At 39.4% G+C, this 18,892-nt stretch overlaps 1 protein-coding gene across 1 annotated transcript; it reads right to left on the bottom strand.

Moving 5' to 3' along the window:
* Positions 1-14,400: 14,400 nt before the first annotated feature.
* LOC111877690 (MYB-like transcription factor ODO1) lies at positions 14,401-16,141 on the bottom strand. Its single transcript, XM_023874205.3, has 2 exons — positions 15,832-16,141; positions 14,401-15,191 (listed from the first exon to the last, which is right to left on the bottom strand). The coding sequence occupies exons 1-2, from the start codon at positions 16,092-16,094 to the stop codon at positions 14,651-14,653; spliced, it is 804 nt and encodes a 267-aa protein (XP_023729973.1). The 5' UTR covers positions 16,095-16,141; the 3' UTR covers positions 14,401-14,650.
* Between the last annotated feature and the right edge of the window lie 2,751 nt (positions 16,142-18,892).

Raw genomic sequence — 18,892 nt, 5'->3', positions numbered from 1 at the left:
TCTTACCGCTAGTACGCCTCATTCACGAAGCCGGTCTATAAGGTGGGTATAAGGTTGTTGCCTATAAAATGGTGACTTAATGGGTGTCCACTCTCACCCACCGCTTGCTTGATCGGTGGAGGGTCGTTAGCCGAACGGGTAAGACAAGGACTTATTAATTCTCATTCAAAGTATGATGAATATTATAAAGTAACTAAATGTTTTATTAAATTCCCAATCTTAGTTACTTTAGGAAAAATGTGAATAAGGTGCTATTCCATGAAATTACACTTTACACTTTGATTAAGTCGTTGGTGGAGCGTGTGTAGTTAACCGGCACACTAACTTGGACTTAACAAGGTAGGTAAAGGGTGACTTAGGGTTTATTATAGTATCGATGGAGCGTGTGTGGTTAACCGGCACATCGATTGAGTGATAAACTTTAAGGGTACCAAGTGATTTGCATGGTTACTTCACACCTCGTTTTGTGATCCTCGGTATCCCAGTCACAAAACTTGGAGGGCACACTCGAGATTGAAACATGCCTTTGAAAAGTTCATTGAATCTCAAAGAATCTAGGAATTTCTAAGAACCATTCAAAAACCTAATACTAAAATATTGCGTTTTTCATGGTGGAAATTGGTGAATCGTCATTCACCTACCTTTCAAATATGATATAGCTTAGATTACGGCATACCTCTTCTAAGTTATATTATATTGTGATTGGATCCTAGCCTTAATATTACATTTGGGTGTTTTATTAAGGACTCTCTTATATCTAAACTAATCTTGTTCTCTTTCCTTCAGATGTCTTTCAACAATGCTTCTGGCTCTAATCCTAATGGCTCCTTTACCCTTATGAACTTGTGTGGGAAAGTCACCTTTGATGGATCCAACTTCAATGAGTGGATCAGAAACATCAGGATGATTATCCGCTACGAGGACAAAGAATATGTCCTTGACAAGGAGCTTAAGGAGATTGATGAGTCCACTGCAACTCCTCAGGAGATCGCTGAATTTCGGGCACATGAAAGGGATGCTACGAAAGTGGCTTGCATCATGATGGCCACGATGACAGCGGAACTCCAAAAGTCTTATGAGGATTTCTACCCTTATGAAATGCACCAAGATTTGATGGAAAGATACCATCAAAGTGCAAGACAAGAAAGATATGAAATCATCTGCTCCATGATAACAACCATGATGAAGGACGGAGAATCCGTCACGAGCCACATGCAGAAAATGCAAAGATATGTGGATCGTTTGCTGAAGCTTAATGTGAAATTCCCGGAGGATCTTGCAATAGATATCATTTTGCACTCCTTACCATCGTGCTATGATCAATTCCGCATGACATATCACATGAACAAGGAAGAAGTCACCCTCAGCAAACTTCAGGGACTTCTCAAGACCGCAGAATCAGGTCTTAAGGGGAAGTCGGTTGCTATCACTCCTACTCAAAACTCTACTCCGGTTTTGGCAATCGGGAAAAGTCGAGGGAGGAAGAGAAAGAGCTCTTCTAAGGGTACCAAGGTTCGGACCCTTGATGGCTCTTCTTCAAGTGGAACCAAGAAAGGTTTCATTACTCCTTCTTCTGACCCAAAAGAGGCTGAATGCTTCTATTGCCATGAAAAAGCTCATTGGAAGCGGAACTGCCCAAAATACCAGCAAGATGTGAAGGATGGGAAAGTTAAACCCAACCATGCAGGTATTTACACTATCATTTCTAATAACTCACCCCATTCTAATTCTTGGGTCCTTGATACCGGGTGTGGTATTCATATTTGTTGTGACTTGCAGGGACTAAGAAGAAGTGAGGATGTGGAGCAAGGAAGGATAAACTTGATCATGGGGAATAGGAAAGCTATACCTGTTACCAAGATTGGAGTTTATACTTTATCGCTAAGTAGTGGGTTTAGTTTAGATTTGAATAAATGTTGTTACTCGCCAGGAATGGCAAGAAATATTATTTCCTTTCATGCTTTGTACAAACAAGGGTTTACCTTTTCATTTAATAATGAAGTTGGTTCTATTGATGCTTTCTTTAATAATGTTCTTTATTTTAAAGCATTACCTTGTGATGGTGTGTATGAAGCTGTATCTGTTGTAGATAACTTAGGAAATAATGTTTTGTGTATTGATTCTACCAATAATAACTTGGATAAAGCATCTTTATGGCATTGTCGTCTTGGACATATAAGCAAGAAACGCATAGGCCAACTCCAAAAGGATGGAGTCTTGGAGTCGTTTGACCTAAAGTCAGATGATAGTTGCGAATCATGCTTACTTGGAAAAATGACAAAGTCACCCTTCATAGGTTCGTGTGAGAGGGGTGAAGGTTTGTTGGACCTTATACACACGGATGTGTGTGGACCATTCAAACATGCCACAAGGGATGCAAATCGTTATTATTTGACTTTTATTGATGATTATAGTAGATATGGATATGTCTACTTGATCAAGCATAAGTCAGAGACTTTCGAGAGGTTTAAGGAATTTAAACAGGAAGTCGAGAATCAATTGGGCAGGAACATTAAGATGCTTCGATCCGATCGTGGTGGTGAGTATCTTAGTTCAGAGTTCCTCGACTATCTAAGGGAATGTGGGATAGTCTCACAATTGACACCTCCCAGGACACCACAGTTGAATGGTGTGGCTGAGAGGCGTAATCGAACCTTGTTAGATATGGTTCGTTCCATGATGAGTCGAGCTACGCTACCAATCTCATTCTGGGGGTATGCCTTAGAGACTGCCGCCCATATTCTTAATCTAGTCCCTACAAAGAAAGTTGCCAAAACTCCTCACGAGATGTGGACTGGTAAAGTACCTAAACTAGACCACATCAAGATTTGGGGTTGCGAGGCTTTCGTGAGACGCGAGACTCATGATAAGCTCGAACCTCGAAGCGAGAGGTGTATTTTCATCGGTTACCCACAGCGATCCTTTGGTTACCTCTTCTACAGACCTAGTGACAATGTGGTCTTTGTAGCAAGAAGAGGAGTCTTTCGAGAAAGAGAATTTATAAGCCAAGGAGACAGTGGGAGGCAAATTGATCTTGAAGAAATTCAAGAATCAAGCGGTGAAGGAACTTCAAACTCTAGCCCTCAACTTGAGGAGGAAACTCCTGTTGAGCCAATTGACAAATCTGTACCTCTGAGACGTTCCACGAGAGTTAGGAGTGCACCTGAGCATTACTATGGATTCCATATTACTGCAGAAGGTGAGACACTTATTAGTGATGAAACACTAGTAAGTCAAGATGACCCTAACAGCTACGAGGAAGCCATGGCAGGCCCCGAGTCTACAAAATGGAAAGAGGCTATGGATAGCGAGATACAATCCATGTATGACAATCAAGTTTGGAACTTGGTTGAAAATGTACCAGGTCGTAAGACAGTAGGGTGCAAATGGGTCTTCAAGAAGAAGACCGACATGGATGGTAAAGTACACACTTATAAGGCTAGACTGGTTGCAAAGGGCTTCTCTCAAATTCCTGGAGTGGATTATGATGAGACCTTTTCTCCAGTAGCCAAGATTAAGTCTATTCGGGTTCTGTTAGCCATAGCTGCATTTCATGATTATGAAATATGGCAGATGGATGTCAAAACCGCTTTCCTTAATGGAAAGTTGGCTGAAGATGTTTACATGAGTCAGCCAGAGGGTTTTGTCAGCAACGAGTACCCTAATAGAGTGTGTAAGCTTGAGAAATCCATTTATGGATTGAAGCAAGCACCTCGCAGATGGAATCTTTGCTTTGATGAAAAGGTCAAGGAATTTGGCTTTTCTAGGAGTGAAGATGAATCTTGTGTGTATGTCAAGGCTAGTGGGAGTATAGTTAGATTTTTGGTATTGTATGTGGATGACATACTACTCATAGGAAACGACATTCCAACTCTGCAGGAAGTAAAGTCCTGGCTTGGGAAGTGTTTCGCTATGAAGGACCTTGGTGAAGCTGCCTATATTCTAGGGATAAGAATCTTGAGAGATCGGAGTAAAAGACTAATTGGACTTAGTCAGAGTACCTACTTGGATAAGGTGCTGAAGAGATTTAGCATGCAGGATTCCAAGAAAGGAGAGTTACCCATCCAGAGTAACACCAGATTGAGTAAGTCACAAAGCCCTAGCACTGAGGCTGAGATAGCAGAAATGAGTCGAACACCTTACGCTTCGGCTGTAGGATCGATCATGTATGCTATGACGTGTACTCGACCCGATGTAGCTTTTTCCTTGAGCATGGTTAGCAGGTATCAGGCGAACCCTGGCAAGGCACACTGGACTGCGGTAAAGAATATCCTCAAGTACCTACGGAGGACTAAGGACTGGGTTCTTACCCTCGGTGGGAGTGATGACTTGAGAGTTGTAGGGTATAGTGATGCTAGCTTCCAGACTGATAGGGATAATTTCCGCTCTCAGTCGGGCTGGGTCTTTACCCTAAACGGAGGAGCAATTTCTTGGAAGAGTTCCAAGCAAGAGACAGTGGCAGATTCTACTTGTGAATCAGAGTATATTGCAGCTAGCGAGGTAGCAAAGGAGGCGATATGGCTGAAAAACTTCATTGGAGACCTTGGAGTTGTACCAGCTATTAAAGAGCCAATGGAAATTTTCTGTGATAGTGAAAGTGCTGTTGCCTTAGCCAAGGAACCAAGGGATCATGGGAGATCCAGACACATCGACAGAAAATACCATTTCATTAGACATCGGATCGAAGAAGGACACCTCGTGGCAAAGAGGGTATCATCAGATGAGAATCCGGCAGATCCCCTCACAAAGGGACTGACTCGGGTTAAGCATCTTCAGCATGCTCGGAGCATAGGGCTGAAGGATGATATTAGATGTAGTAGTTAGATAATCTCGAAATTTGTAAAGTGTAATTAACATTTGATGATGAATAAAAGTGTTTTATTTATGAGTAAAGTGTTGCTATCTCTTGTCGATCGTTTACTATATTTCTTTTGCATGTTTTGACTTCCAGAATAATTTTGTTTGGTATAACATATTATTCAAACCTCCACAGTCGGTCATATGTTGGAAGTAGATATGAATCAAGACTGTCATGTTTGGTTGTAGAGGTCTTGGACAAGGCTACAACAATCATGAGTGCTCATAAGTTCTGAGCATTGGACTCAACCCACGCTCACTGGAATCACTTCATGGAATTTTATCTCGAGTGATCGTGAGACGGTAATATCATATAAGTCTTCAAACCTAGAGATATGATTTGTTACTTACAAGTTGGTTATGCATTGACTGTACGAAACCGCATTGGTAACTCGATGTTATAAAACGTACTTTTGTGTGTAATTCAATGAGTGGTAGAACAAACATATGAGTCGAAGTTTATCTGTTCCTTCTTGGATTAGAAGCTGATATCTGGGCCCCTTGATGATTTTGTTTTGACCCATGTACCGGGCCCGGTCAGAACTAAGTTGATGTGTTCAATTAAGTTCTATGTCAAACAAATCGGAAATCGGGAAACAAATGTTGGACAATAAGCAAGACAATGTTCCATGTATTTGTCCGGCTGATATCTAGAACAGAGGATTATATGATCACTTATCTTAAATGGCGTACCATCATCTTCTCAGTTCCGAGAGACCTTGAAAGAGCTACGATTGCCGATCGGTTCTTGAAGTACTAGAGATATAGTTATTAGACTTATCCAAGTGGGAGACTGTTGGATAAGGTGTCTAAGTCCATAACTATTTCGGGCTTGTACTTGACCCGACCCGGCATGGTCCATTTGGGTTGCATGGCACCATGCAATTGGATAGACTAAATGAGAGAAATAACACTTGGAGATTATTAATATATTATAAGTTCTAATATATTAATAATATTATTTGATTAGTTGATCAAAGAATTAATTTGGAATTAATTAAGTGATCAAAGGATAACTAATTAAATATATGGGTTGATTATGTAAATCATCCATATCTTGTATAGTGGGCTAAGAGGCTCCATGGATTATCAAGTTGGGTTCTACCCATAGGATGCTCCATGGATGCTCCATGGGAGTTACAAACCCATGGGTCATGGAAATGAAGAGTCATGACACATTAGGGTTTACATGGTGTAACCCTAGATGTGTCAACACTATATAAGAAGCATATTCTCCACCAAAATCGGCTACACTAAGAAACTAGAGGGCTTGGCCGATTTTGAGAAGTGTGTGTTATCTCAAGAGTCTTTCCAAGAGCATTTGGTGTTGTGTGAAGCATTTGAGGCATCACACTTGGGGTGCTAGGCTCACAAGGTTTCAAGGAACATAAGCAACAACAAGGTAAGTTATTCTATCTTTCATTCAAGTTAAAATTGTTCCCCATGTATGCTAGATAGGAATATAACCTTGGAAATTCAACTTTGCATGATAATTAGACAAACATGGATCCAAGGTTATTAGGGTTGCATGTACACTTAGGAAGTGTTAGAATGCTCAAAACCCATCAACTGAGTCTGTGACGGTGATTACCAGGATGTTCCACGAGAGGGAGATGTTCTGCCCTGAGCACGTGTCTTCTGAGCAGGCACGTATGATTCGATATTTGAGTATCTTGAGGAGAGACATCCGGGAGTTCGTGGCGAACTCCTCGTACCAGAAATTTGCCGAGCCTCAGGCAAATGCCCGGAAGAGGGAGATCGAGCTGGAGACTCAGGCTAGGGAGGAGGCGGAGTCTCAGGGGAGGGATCGGCGACCGACACAGTCTCAGCCGGCAGCCAAGCAGGCCAAGCCCGCTGATCGCAAATCAGGGAGCCAGAAGGGCCGCACTTGTGGAAAGTGCCGCAAGGGTCATGATGGAGTTTGTAGAGCTGGATCTTGCTACAAGTGTGGCAAGGAGGGGCATATGGCCAAGGACTGCCCCAAGGGGTTTGTAGTGTGTTTTCACTACAACCAGACCGGACACCGGAAGGCAGAGTGTCCGCAGTTGTGGGGATCAGCTAAGGGAGCACCTCAGGGATCTGTCCCTGCCGCCATCAGAGCTACCGAGAGTCGGCCAGTGAAGGCCGAGACGCCGAGGGCATGAGGGAGAGCCTTTCAGTTGACCGCGGAGGAGGTCCGCGCAGCGCCCGATGTCGTGGCTGGTATGTATTCTTTCGTGTATTTATTTTGATGTTGAGATATTATGCTTATATTATGTTATGCGTAGGTACTTTTCTTGTGAATTCTGTACCTGCCTTGGTGTTATTTGACTCAGGTGCGAGTCGGTCTTTCGTATCCTTGGCTTTTAGTCAGCATATCAGTGCTAGTCGTGAGGCGTTGAGTCGGCCTCTGAGAGTTTCCATAGCTGATGAGAGGGTGATATATGCCACAGAGGTGATCCGTGGGTGCGTATTCGAGATTTTTGGTGTTGAGTTTTCGATTGATTTGGTTCCTATTGCGATGGGTGATGTCTGTGTCATTGTGGGCATGGACTGGTTGAGCAGATTCGGTGCAGTTATCGACTGCGAACGGCAGCTGGTGACTATACGAGACCCTAGTGGGGGATTTCTTATGGTGTACGGCGAGGGTACACGTTCTGGGTCAGCGTTTTGTTCGGCCGCTAGGGTGAGGCAGTGTCTGCAGCAGGGCTGTAACGTGAGGCAAGTGGAGTTCAGCATCGATTTGGTTCCGGGGGCCGCGCCTATTGCCAAGGTGCCTTATCGCCTTGCACCTCCAGAGATGCAAGAGTTATCCTCGCAACTTCAAGAGCTGCTGGGAAAGGGATTTATTCGACCGAGCAGCTCGCCGTGGGGAGCGCCTATCCTTTTTTTCAAGAAGAAGGACGGTTCACACCGGATGTGCATTGATTACCGGGAGTTGAACAAGCTGACGGTCAAGAACTGTTACCCGTTGCCGAGGATCGACGATTTGTTCGATCAGTTACATGGAGCATCTTGGTTCTCCAAGATCGATTTGAGGTCTGGATATCATTAGGTAAGGGTGCGAGATGAGGACATCCAGAAGACAGCGTTCAGGACGCGTTATGGGCATTACGAGTTTGTGGTGATGCCTTTCGGGCTTACCAATGCCTCGGCAGTGTTCATGGATCTCATGAACCGAGTGTGCAGACCGATGTTGGATCGGTCGGTGATTGTATTCATCGATGACATTTTGGTATATTCGAGATCTAGAGAGCAGCATGAGGAGCATTTGAGGGAGATCATCGGAGTTCTGAGATCGGAGAGGCTTTATGCCAAATTTTCCAAGTGTGATTTCTGGTTGCGAGAGGTCCAGTTCCTAGGGCATCTCGTTAACCAGAAAGGGATATTGGTCGACCCGGCCAAAGTTGAGGCGGTGATGAGTTGGGAGGTGCCGAGGTCACCTTCCGAGATCAGGAGTTTCTTAGGGTTGGCAGGTTATTATCGGAGATTTATCAAGGAGTTCTCTAAGATTGCAGTGCCACTCACCAGATTGACCCGGAAGGGTGTCGCTTTTTCATGGGGCCCCGAGCAGCAGGCCTCCTTTGAGACACTTCGCCAAAGGTTATGCGAAGCTCTGGTGTTAGCCCTCCCAGAGGGGATGGAGGACTTTGTGGTATACTGTGATGCGTTGATCTTGGGGTTGGGAGCTGAAGCCACATGAGACGAGGTATCCCAGCCATGATCTAGAGTTGGGGGCAGTGGTGTTCGCCCTCAAAATTCGGCGTCACTATCTGTATGGGGTTCGGTGTACGATATACACGGACCATAAGAGCTTGAAGTATTTGATGGATCAGCCCAACCTAAATATGCGGCAGAGGAGATGGTTGGATGTGGTTAAGGATTATGATTGTGAGATCCTGTACCATCCGGGCAAGGCTAATGTGGTAGCCGACGCCCTGAGTCTCAGGGCGGAGAGTGCCCCGTTGCGAGATGTATGTTTGCGATTGACCGTGATGGCTCCGGTGTTGGACACCATTCGTGAAGCACATGCTGAGGCAGTGAGATCGGAGAACCAGAAGAGAGAGCGAGTTGTTGGGTTGGTATCGGAGTTCGTTACCGATGGTCGGGGGCTTATGACATTTCAGGGGCGTATATGGTTACCGTTTGAGGGAGGGACGCGTACCATTTTGATGGAAGAGGCTCATCAGTCGAAATTCTCGATCCATCATGGGGTCACTAAGATGTATTTGGACCTGAGGAGGGAGTATTGGTGGCCCTGTATGAAGAGGGATGTTGCGTGGTTTGTTGAGAGGTGCTTAACCTGCCGTAGGGTTAAGGCCGAGCACCAGAGAGCGCATGGTAAGTTGCAGCCGTTGGAGGTTCCTGAATGGAAGTGGGAACAGATTACCATGGATTTTATCACCAAATTTCCAAGGACTGCTAGGGGAGTCGATGCAATTTGGGTGATTGTGGACAGATTGACAAAGAGCGCCCACTTCCTTGCTATCAGTGAGAGCTCCTCCGCAGAGAAGTTAGCAGAGATGTAAGTGAGGGAAGTAGTATCTCGGCATGGGGTGCCAATCTCGATTGTTTCAGATTGGGATGTACGTTTTACTTCCAGATTCTGGAAGAAGTTCCACGAGGAGTTGGGTACTAGGCTGCATTTTAGTACCGCATATCACCCCCAGACAGACGGACAGAGTGAGCGGACGATTCAGACGCTCGAGGACATGCTCCGGGCATATGTGTTGGATTTCGGGGGGAGTTGGGATACGTATTTGCCCTTGGCAGAGTTTTCCTACAACAACAACCATCATTCGAGCATTGGTATGCCACCCTTTGAGCTGTTGTATGGGAGGAGGTGTTGGACTCCCATTTGCTGGGGAGAGGTCGGACAGCGTGTTATGTGCAGTACTAAGATCGTGCTTCAGACGACAAAGCAGATCCAGCAGGTCAGATAGAGGTTGTTGACCGCTCAGAGTCGTTAGAAGAGTTATGCGTACAGACGCCGGTCCGAGCTTGAGTTTCAGGTCGGCAACTTTGTGCTCCTGAAAGTCTCTCCTTGGAAAGGAGTGATACGATTTAGGAATAGGGGCAAGTTGGGGCCCCGATATATTGGTCCATTCTGGATGGTCGCGAGGGTAGGCAGGGTAGCCTATCGTTTGGAGTTGCCAGCAGAGTTGGGGCAGATTCACGACACTTTCCACGAGTCGCAATTGCAGAAGTGTATAGCTGCTGAGTCGGCAGTTGTACCATTAGAGGATATTCAGGTGGATGCGTGCCTGAATTATGCTGAGAGACCGGTGGCAATCAGAGATCGGAAAATCAAGGTTTTGAGGAACAAGGAGGTACCCTTGGTTTTGGTTCAGTGGCAGCATCGGAAGGGGTCCGAGATGACTTAGGAGCCGGAGCGTGAGATGCGTGAGCAGCATCCGGAGTTATTTGCAGAGCCAGACTTCGAGGGCGAAGTCTAGTTCTAGTGGGGGAGAATTGTAACACCCCGGATTCCCAGGTATTACTTATTCTTGTATTTTTGGTAATTTGTGAGGAGACTCGGCGAGTTGGAGCCCAAACTCGCCGAGTAGGATCGCGGTTTTGGACGCGGGTTCGCGTCTGGACTCAGCGAGTCCAAAGAGTGGACTCGGCGAGTCCACACTGTTTAATGAAACCCTAATTCCCCGGGTTTGGAGCCTATTTAAGGGCACTTATAGCCTCCCATTGCAGCTACCAGTCCCTTGAGAGAACCCTAAGAGAGCTAAATCGCTTTGAGAGAGAAGAAGTCACTTTTGGATCTTTGTATCCTTTGTTTAGCAAGAAGAGGGTGACAAAAGCAAGGAGGAGGTGAGATTCAAGCAGATCCAGAGTCCAGAGGCTTCATTTTGAGGTAATAGTTTGAATCTCCTTCAGTTTTAGGGTTGATCTTTAGAGTTAGGGTCTTCTAACCCCTTTGGAGAGTGATTATGAGAAGCAAATGGTCCCTCTTCGAGTTTGTGCCTTGGATCTGGGCTCAAAGAGGTCCAGAGACCTTAACCCTTGGAGCTTTTTGGGTTAGTATGGAGTTATTGGACTTAGGTTGTCATTTTTGGGACCAAATCTCCTTTTGATGCCTTATTGTGGTTATACAAGCATCAAGTTTCGTACTTTACATGACATTCATGCTTGGGAAGGCCAGATCTATGGTTTGGGGAAACAGATCTGACCTCAGGAGGCCAATTGAGTTTGTGCATGACATGAACTCGCCGAGTTGTTCTTGAGACACGGAGAGTAGGATTTAGGTTTCACATAAATTGTTCTGAGAGTAGACTAGCCAGGTTGGGGGATGACCCAGTGAGTCAGGGAGAGTCAAAGGGGGGGGGGGCTGAGTCAAGCAGGAACTCGCCGAGTTGTTCTTGAGACTCGACGAGTTGAGTCGTGGTGGCCCCGCGATTCATGCCAGGTGGAACTCGTCGAGTTAGGGAAGTACTCGACGTGTCAAGAGAGGATCCGAGGGAGTCAGTGAACACGTATAGACTCGCCGAGTCGCTCTGATGCACTCGCCGAGTCCGGTCAAAGTTGACCATTGACCAGAGTTGACCAGTGTTGACTTGATAGGGTTAGTCAACCTTAGTTGTGAAAGTGTTAATTTGAGATATATTGTATTATAGGAGGATTATAGCTCGGGGGATCGAGCACGAGTGATTTCAGGGATTTGCGAGTTATCGAGATACGCAAGGTGGGTCTTCTCACTATACTTTACCTTGAGTAGGTAATCAGAGTTATGTGACAGAGTACTTGTATGCTATCTGTATGTTATGTGTTGTACTGCATTATTTCTATGTGATTTATGTTGTGCATACTTATAGAGTTGGAACCGGAAGGTTCACAGAGTTAGAACCAGAGGGTTCACAGAGTGGGGTCCACGGACCCACAGAGTTATAGCCTCGAGTAGCTAATATGTGCTATGTGTGGTATTTTGGGGAACTCACTAAGCTTTGTGCTTACAGTGTTCGGTGTTATTGTTTCAGGTACTAGTGGTGACCGTGGGAAGGTGCCGGCTTGATCAGTACACACACACCGGATTTTTATATTATGAGATCTTGAGATTTTTATATGGCATGGATTGATTTTTCAAACAATGATGTTTTTATGAATATTAAATGAATTATGCTTTTATAAAATGCAAAAAATTATTTTGAATTTACGGTGTTACAAATATCTCTTGACGTATTGATTTGAGAAATGTTTATATTAGACCATCTTCCAACGAGACCAAAAATAAACAAAGATATAAGGCACATGACAAACAAATAGTCTTTAGACTTTACATGGGAATCGTAGATCGGATAAAATAAAGAGTCGTCGTTAATACCTCTTTTATCAATGTGCATTGTAGAAGATAAACGATGAAAGAAAAATATGCATGCAAATATTTCAAATTTAATTGGAACCAACTTGTTCCATCTAATAGCCTTTTTAACAACCATTAAAAGAACCACATCAATGTTTCTCTATCCGGTTGATCAATCAACTAGAAAATCTCCAACAAAACCCGGAGCTCCTCTAATTGGGCCGCCTTAACTCCCCCTTGGTTACCTGTGCCAAAAACAAATCTATATATCATTGATGAACTGAGAATGAATCTTAAGAGTGTTATCCATTTCGAAGGAGAACAATCTATCGAACTGTTAACAAAATGGAATTTCACTGATCTAAATATCCTTCGAAAAGATAGTATCTATGTAATTTCCTATCTTTTTTCAAATAAATGAATCAAAGTCAATTTTTCGTAGTTTTTAACAACTGAATTTTTAATAGCCATTGGCAAGGAGCTAGCAACAAATAAAAATTGTAGCAAATTAGTCGATATATGTTTTTTGCAACCACTTACCCAATTGACAAATTTTTTGTTGCAATGAACAAATCAGTTAAAGGAAAACATTATTATGTTGTTAGATGCTATGCATCTTTTATAGTAGTTTATATTAACATTTTCATCATATTTTATGTTTTTCTCATGTGCATTAGTAAAAATACTTTTCAACTCATGTCTTTCATGAGAATCTCATAGTGATCATGTTTTTATGTTGTTTTTAGATATTTCAAGTGGGGCAGGGATTTGGAAGCAGCGTTGGATGCGTATTTGGAGTTAATGGAGCTAAAATACCTTAGGAGGGGGGGGGGGGGGGTAAGCTGGGTTAGATTTTTTGAAACTGAGGAGTTCGCATTCGAAACGCGTGTTTTTGAGAAAACACGATCATGCTTTTCTCCATGTGATCGTGCTTCATCTTCGCAAAATTTTCAAGCCAAAAATCAAGTTTCGGGACTCAGTAGAGTTTACACGAGCGTGTTTCTCCATAAAACACGGTAGTTTTTTTTTTCAAATATGCCCAAAACAACATTGTACTTCATTAAACGGAGAATTCCGGACTAAAAACTATCAAAACGATTTGTATTTTTTAAAAACATGATTTTGTTTTTCACTTTTTCGTGTTTTTTGTTGTTGGCTCGTATATAAATAGCTCCTATCTGATTAGTTTAAACCCTAGACATTCGCAGAAGATGAAAACGACTTCCAAAGACGGTTTTCTGCACTTTTTCATCAATTTTTGAAGATCTAAACGTTATGGATCATCTCAATCGTTCATTTTATTAAGATTTAGTAGTTTAATGTCTCTTTTTCATTAGTTTAGATCGGATTTTAGCCGTGATTGGCTAAACCCTAGATTTCAGTTCTGTACAAATTACTAATTTTCATGTAATCAATCATTATATCTGGTTTTCGATTTGTGATTCTATCTAGATTTTTTAGTTTATGCTTAATGAATGTTTGATTTTGATTTTTTTTTTTAGTTTGATCACCTAATTAGAGTTTAATCATTCTAGTTAGTTAGTTGTTGAAATCTGTAATTATTTTGATAAACGGGTAATAAGTAAGAAGTATCAGATTGGTTATGTGTTGGGATTTAATTATGATATAAACTAAATTTTCATATTTTTACGCCTCCAAGTTAGTGAGAAGTATTGAATATTGTTTGGAATTTTACATAGATTGTAATGTTGCTTTTCTGAATTTAATTAAAGGTTGTTTGTAAAAAGTTAGGGTTAACCGGAGAGTTTGTATTTGTTAATTGACTAGGTAAAAGAAAAGTTAGTAGAGTTTGTTAGTGGTTTTCAGTACCACATTAAATAGATCACATTTTAAATAACTAACTTTGTGTTGATTGCATGATTAGAAAAATCACAACAGAACTGAACTTGTTTTTTATTATTGAATTTTATTTAGTTTATTCAAACTACAATTTTGAGTTTTAATTGATATTTAAAACTTCCATTTTTTATATTTATCTCTTTTTTACTGGTATGTGTCTTACGCAAAAAAATATTGGCCATTAGATTGTGTCCGTGAAGATTCGACTATGGTTTCTTGTGCTATCCTTTAGTGCATTCGAGAAGTGGAATATTATTTACTTAAGACGCACTCAATAACGTCAGGAGCCTGATTTTCATGCATTGACCTCAAAACCGCTAGGCCGACCAAACATATGGTGCCGCTCTCTTAATTATTTGTCTTTGGATATAGTGCTCCAAATAAAAAACAAAATGGAAAGCACCAAAGTTCGAATAAATATAACAAAGATGGTCTTACATATTCTTTTATCATAAATATACATATATAAATTATATATACATGAGGTTTCTATATTCACAAAGACCCCTCTATGTTTTGATACTTTAGGTTTGTTCCCACCTTTACATTTTCGTTTGCAAGTAGCCCTACATTCTTTAGTAAAGCAAACTTTTGTTTTATGAACATATAATAGCTAGACTAATAAGATCTGTAAAACGTAGTAATTCATGTCCTTTTGTTGTCCATCAAGCTCATCTCAGCTTCATTGAGAAAATCCAACCCAAAATCTTTACAATCCATTATCCATGTAGCACAATCATCCCATGACGTGAACTCGCTTGTATCGTTCTTGGACTTTTTCTCATTGTTTGGTAACTGCCAATCCGATATATGATCAAGTAGAGGAGGCTCATTGTCGTCTAAGAAGTAACTTACCAACTTCTCATCATCACAAAGACTTTGAAAAATTGAAGGTCTAGGCTTGTCGTTTACATTTAAATTATTTTCAGTTAGTGAAACAGTCGAGTCCTCCTTTGAAATTCCATCGAAAAACAGTGAATGGTTGTTTTGATATCTTGAAGAGTCTTCGCTAGGAGAAGATGATGATGCAGACGATGTTTCACTTGTCTGAGTTTCTTTCTGAAGAGGTTCATGGGTGACCGGGTCAATTCCCTTTTTCAGAAGTTTCTTCTTGATATGAGTGTTCCAGTGATTTTTTATCTCATTATCTGTTCGGCCCGGTAAATTTGATGCGATCTTTGACCAGCTTAATTATTGGAATTTGTTATTTCCACATGCATCACGAAAGAAATGAATTATACTGCTCATTAAATATCAAAAAATGCTTTATAATAATGAAAAATTCAATGTATTAGTATATATCAAAATCAGTATTGTCGATATTTTTATGGTGATTATTATCAAAAACATGTGTTTCAATATGCTTATATGCAAATCAACTCGGATTATATATTTTTTATTGATAGTAGGTTAAACGGTCAATAAAATAAAACATTATACATGAGAGTTATCTTTAAAAAAAATTCAACAACTTTTGTTAATTGTTTTACATAAAACGGAGAAAGCCTCATCATATACGATCATGTGAATAGAGGTGTTATTATTATTATTGTTTTGGAAAGAGATAGAGGTGTTTATTTTTGTGTGCTGCCTAATATAATGATTTTTCTTTACGTTTTCTCAAACATAAAATGTTCACTTTCTTCTTTAATTATAGTCGCAAGGGTCTTCTTGAAGATATCGTGATGTGCATTCATTACCAAATCGATAATGATCTTGTGTGTTTGATTATGAAACTGTTTTTGAGAACTTCAAGCGAAACTTTTCAACCAGGGTGAGGTTAACTAATTTCTTGGATCTTTAAAGGAAAAGAGCAAAAGACATACCGATTGCCGAGACGAGCATGGAGGTCGATAACAATTTGCTCCTCAGATTCAGTGAGTAGACCACGCTTCAAGTCAGGCCGGAGGTAGTTGGTCCAACGGAGGCGACAGCTCTTGCCACAACGGCGGAGACCAGCCAGCTTAGGGAGGGCTCGCCAGCAACATGGACCGTTGGTGAGGATAAATTTGATAAGTTTCTTATCTTCCTCAGCCGTCCACGGCCCTTTCTTCACTCCTAATTTGTCACAACACGGCTGTCTTCCCATTACAGACTGGTTGCACCGCCACCAACCTCCACCAGATAAACGAACAAAAAGCAATAAAAACTATAACCCCTCAAATTATATACACATATATGCATTGAGACATGGAGAGACTAATGTAGTACACCGGTCCCACCATTAACATATGAAAGATACAGGCGACCGGCAGCCCGGTTCCAGTGGTAAAAGTTGATGTACAAAGGAATTGAGAGAGATCTGGGTACCACAGAAAACATTTGTTTGTTTTTATTATTATTATTATTTGAAGTCAACAACTTTTCATATTATTATATTATATTTACATCAAAAATATATACTACTGACGAGGAATTTTTCACAACGTGAATCGTCTTTTATTATAATAGTGCTAAGATAATCGGTTTTTATTAATGTATATATTCCATGTTTAGATTTTTAATGTTTCTTGAATAGTTTAAACCTAATGGTGGATATAACTCATTAAAGGCGTTTCCTTTGTAATGTTAGATGTCAATCACAAAAAGCTTTCATCATGGGACTGGATATAAAAATGCATTAGAAGTTAACTTTTTTTTTTTTTTTTTAATTTTAATATAAAGTTTTGTATACTACACATGAATATGATTTTTTGTCTATAAATATTATTTTAATGTTTTTAGAAGTTGTAAACAAAGAATAAACACAAATGTGACTTGACCGTCTTCATTCGTTTGAGTTTGACCGAACTAGATAATCGAACATAAACACAAATGCAAACTAATAAGTTTTCACGTTAACGTGTATTAGTTAAAAAAAAAAAGTAAACTTGTTTGTTTTTATTTATATTTTCACGTTAATGGTAAAACTAACATAAATAAACAAATATTATGTAAAAGTGTGACCAATTCTAAACCAACCATTTTATAAGCATATAATATGAATTTTAACTATAGATAATTATGGTAAAATAATTAAACCAATTAACAATCCTATAAAATAAGCATGCCAGTTTCACATCTTACAACAATACCATCACCAAAACGCTTTTGCGAAAAAAAAAAAAAAAATCCATCGCCAAGAACAAGTTATCAAAATATAACCAGAGTTCGATACAAGTTTTTAAAATTTTTGGTGGTGTTCAACAAGGTATCAGATTGCATTTTCATGTCGTTAAGGAACAAATGGTTGATATATTTCTTGATTGTTTTCACGATTCCTTTCATTCTTACATATTTTTAATGTTAACTAATTCTTTTATTCTTCAATTCTTCTTTGTTGATACTACTTTTCCTTCCCAAAACGCCTGCCGTGACTTTCAAGTATTTTATATTATTTTTTTATTTCATGAACAACTATGATAGTTATTACATACTCTCAGGTATCATGTGACGTTGATTATCTTGTTTGTATGTTGGAAATATTTTAGTGATTTTTGTATTTCATAGTTAGTGTTTGATTGAGATGCATATAAGGTGTTTGCTGAAATGCCTACTGAGATTTAGCAACATAATTGGGTAGAAAAAGGCATAATCTCTGTCGACTTGCTTCAATATATATATATATATATATATATATATATATATATATATATATATATATATATATATATATATATATATATATATATATATATATATATATATATATATATTACATCTTTATGTTACGATTATAACCAATTTTGATTCTGCATGTGATTTTTTCTATGGTTTTGTTTCATTATGATGACACAATTTTTTTTCCAAGTATTCATGCTTTTTTTACAACTATCATTCTTTTATAGATACAAATTTTGTGTTGTTTTGATAGTTGTAGCTAAAGTCCATCAAGCTTGAGTTGGTGAAAATTTGTTATTTTTTTGTTCAGGTTGTCTAATATATTGGAATACTTAAAGACCATCAAATTTGAAAGGATGAAAATCCATAAGAAAAAGTGTGAGGGAACAAGTTCATTCTCAAAAAAATTTCCATTCATACTTATTATTACATGTTCTCACTTATTTTTCATGTATTCTTTTAGAATAACCCAAAATGTATTCTTTTAGTTTACATGTTTGTCAAAAAAAAATAAAAAAAATGTATTGTTATTTTTTTGTTCATGGTGTCTAATATATTGGAATACTTAAAGACCATTAAATTTGAATGAGTGAAAATTAAGAAGAAAAATGTTAAAGAAAAAGTTCATTCTCAAAGAATTTTTTCATTCATACTTATTATTATATGTTTTCATTTATTTTTCATGTATTCTTTTAGAATAACCCAAAATGTATGTTTGCTTTGCGAATGTAAAACGTTCAGTTTCATAGAATTCTTTTTTATTTTCACTATTTCTTATTCATTATTTTATTCATTCTCATTCTTAACCACTTAGTAAGAGTTAACATTCTTAAATAATACACTTGTATATATTCTGTAAGAATGCTCTTATTCTTGAGAATTTATTGTTGTTTGTGAAATTATGATTTGTGTTTTTTACATGAATGTCTATTAATTATTATTAACACATAATGTTATTTATTTCAACAATATATGTTACTCTTTAATAATGTTTTGCTTAAATTCCATAAAAATAATCACATTCTCAAAGCATGCATTGTTCTTTGTGAAGTTTAATTTTATATCACTGTTTACATGATTTTTAAAAAAAGTGTCAGCATTGCAAAAAGAATGATTATTATTTTGATGCAAATTGTTATTATTTGAAAATATATGTTGATATATGATTTAAGAATGTAAATTCTCAAAAAAAAAAAATCACTTAATTAAAATCATATATTCTTTAAGAATAAAAGCAGAATATAATTTCATCGTAATATGAACCTGTGTTTAAATAACAACAATGTA

This window comes from Lactuca sativa, chromosome 3 (assembly GCF_002870075.4).
Source record: "Lactuca sativa cultivar Salinas chromosome 3, Lsat_Salinas_v11, whole genome shotgun sequence".
In the NCBI taxonomy this organism is placed as follows: domain Eukaryota; kingdom Viridiplantae; phylum Streptophyta; class Magnoliopsida; order Asterales; family Asteraceae; genus Lactuca; species Lactuca sativa.
This window is presented reverse-complemented; position numbering and strand designations above follow the sequence as displayed.

Bases quoted from the DNA above. Each gene is read 5' to 3' on its own strand.
- LOC111877690 (XM_023874205.3), bottom strand. From the start codon at position 16,094: ATGGGAAGACAGCCGTGTTGTGACAAATTAGGAGTGAAGAAAGGGCCG. The intron at 15,192-15,831 runs GTATGTCTTTTG...CCAATAATTAAG, and splicing joins CATGCTCGTCTCGGCAATCG to CTGGTCAAAGATCGCATCAA.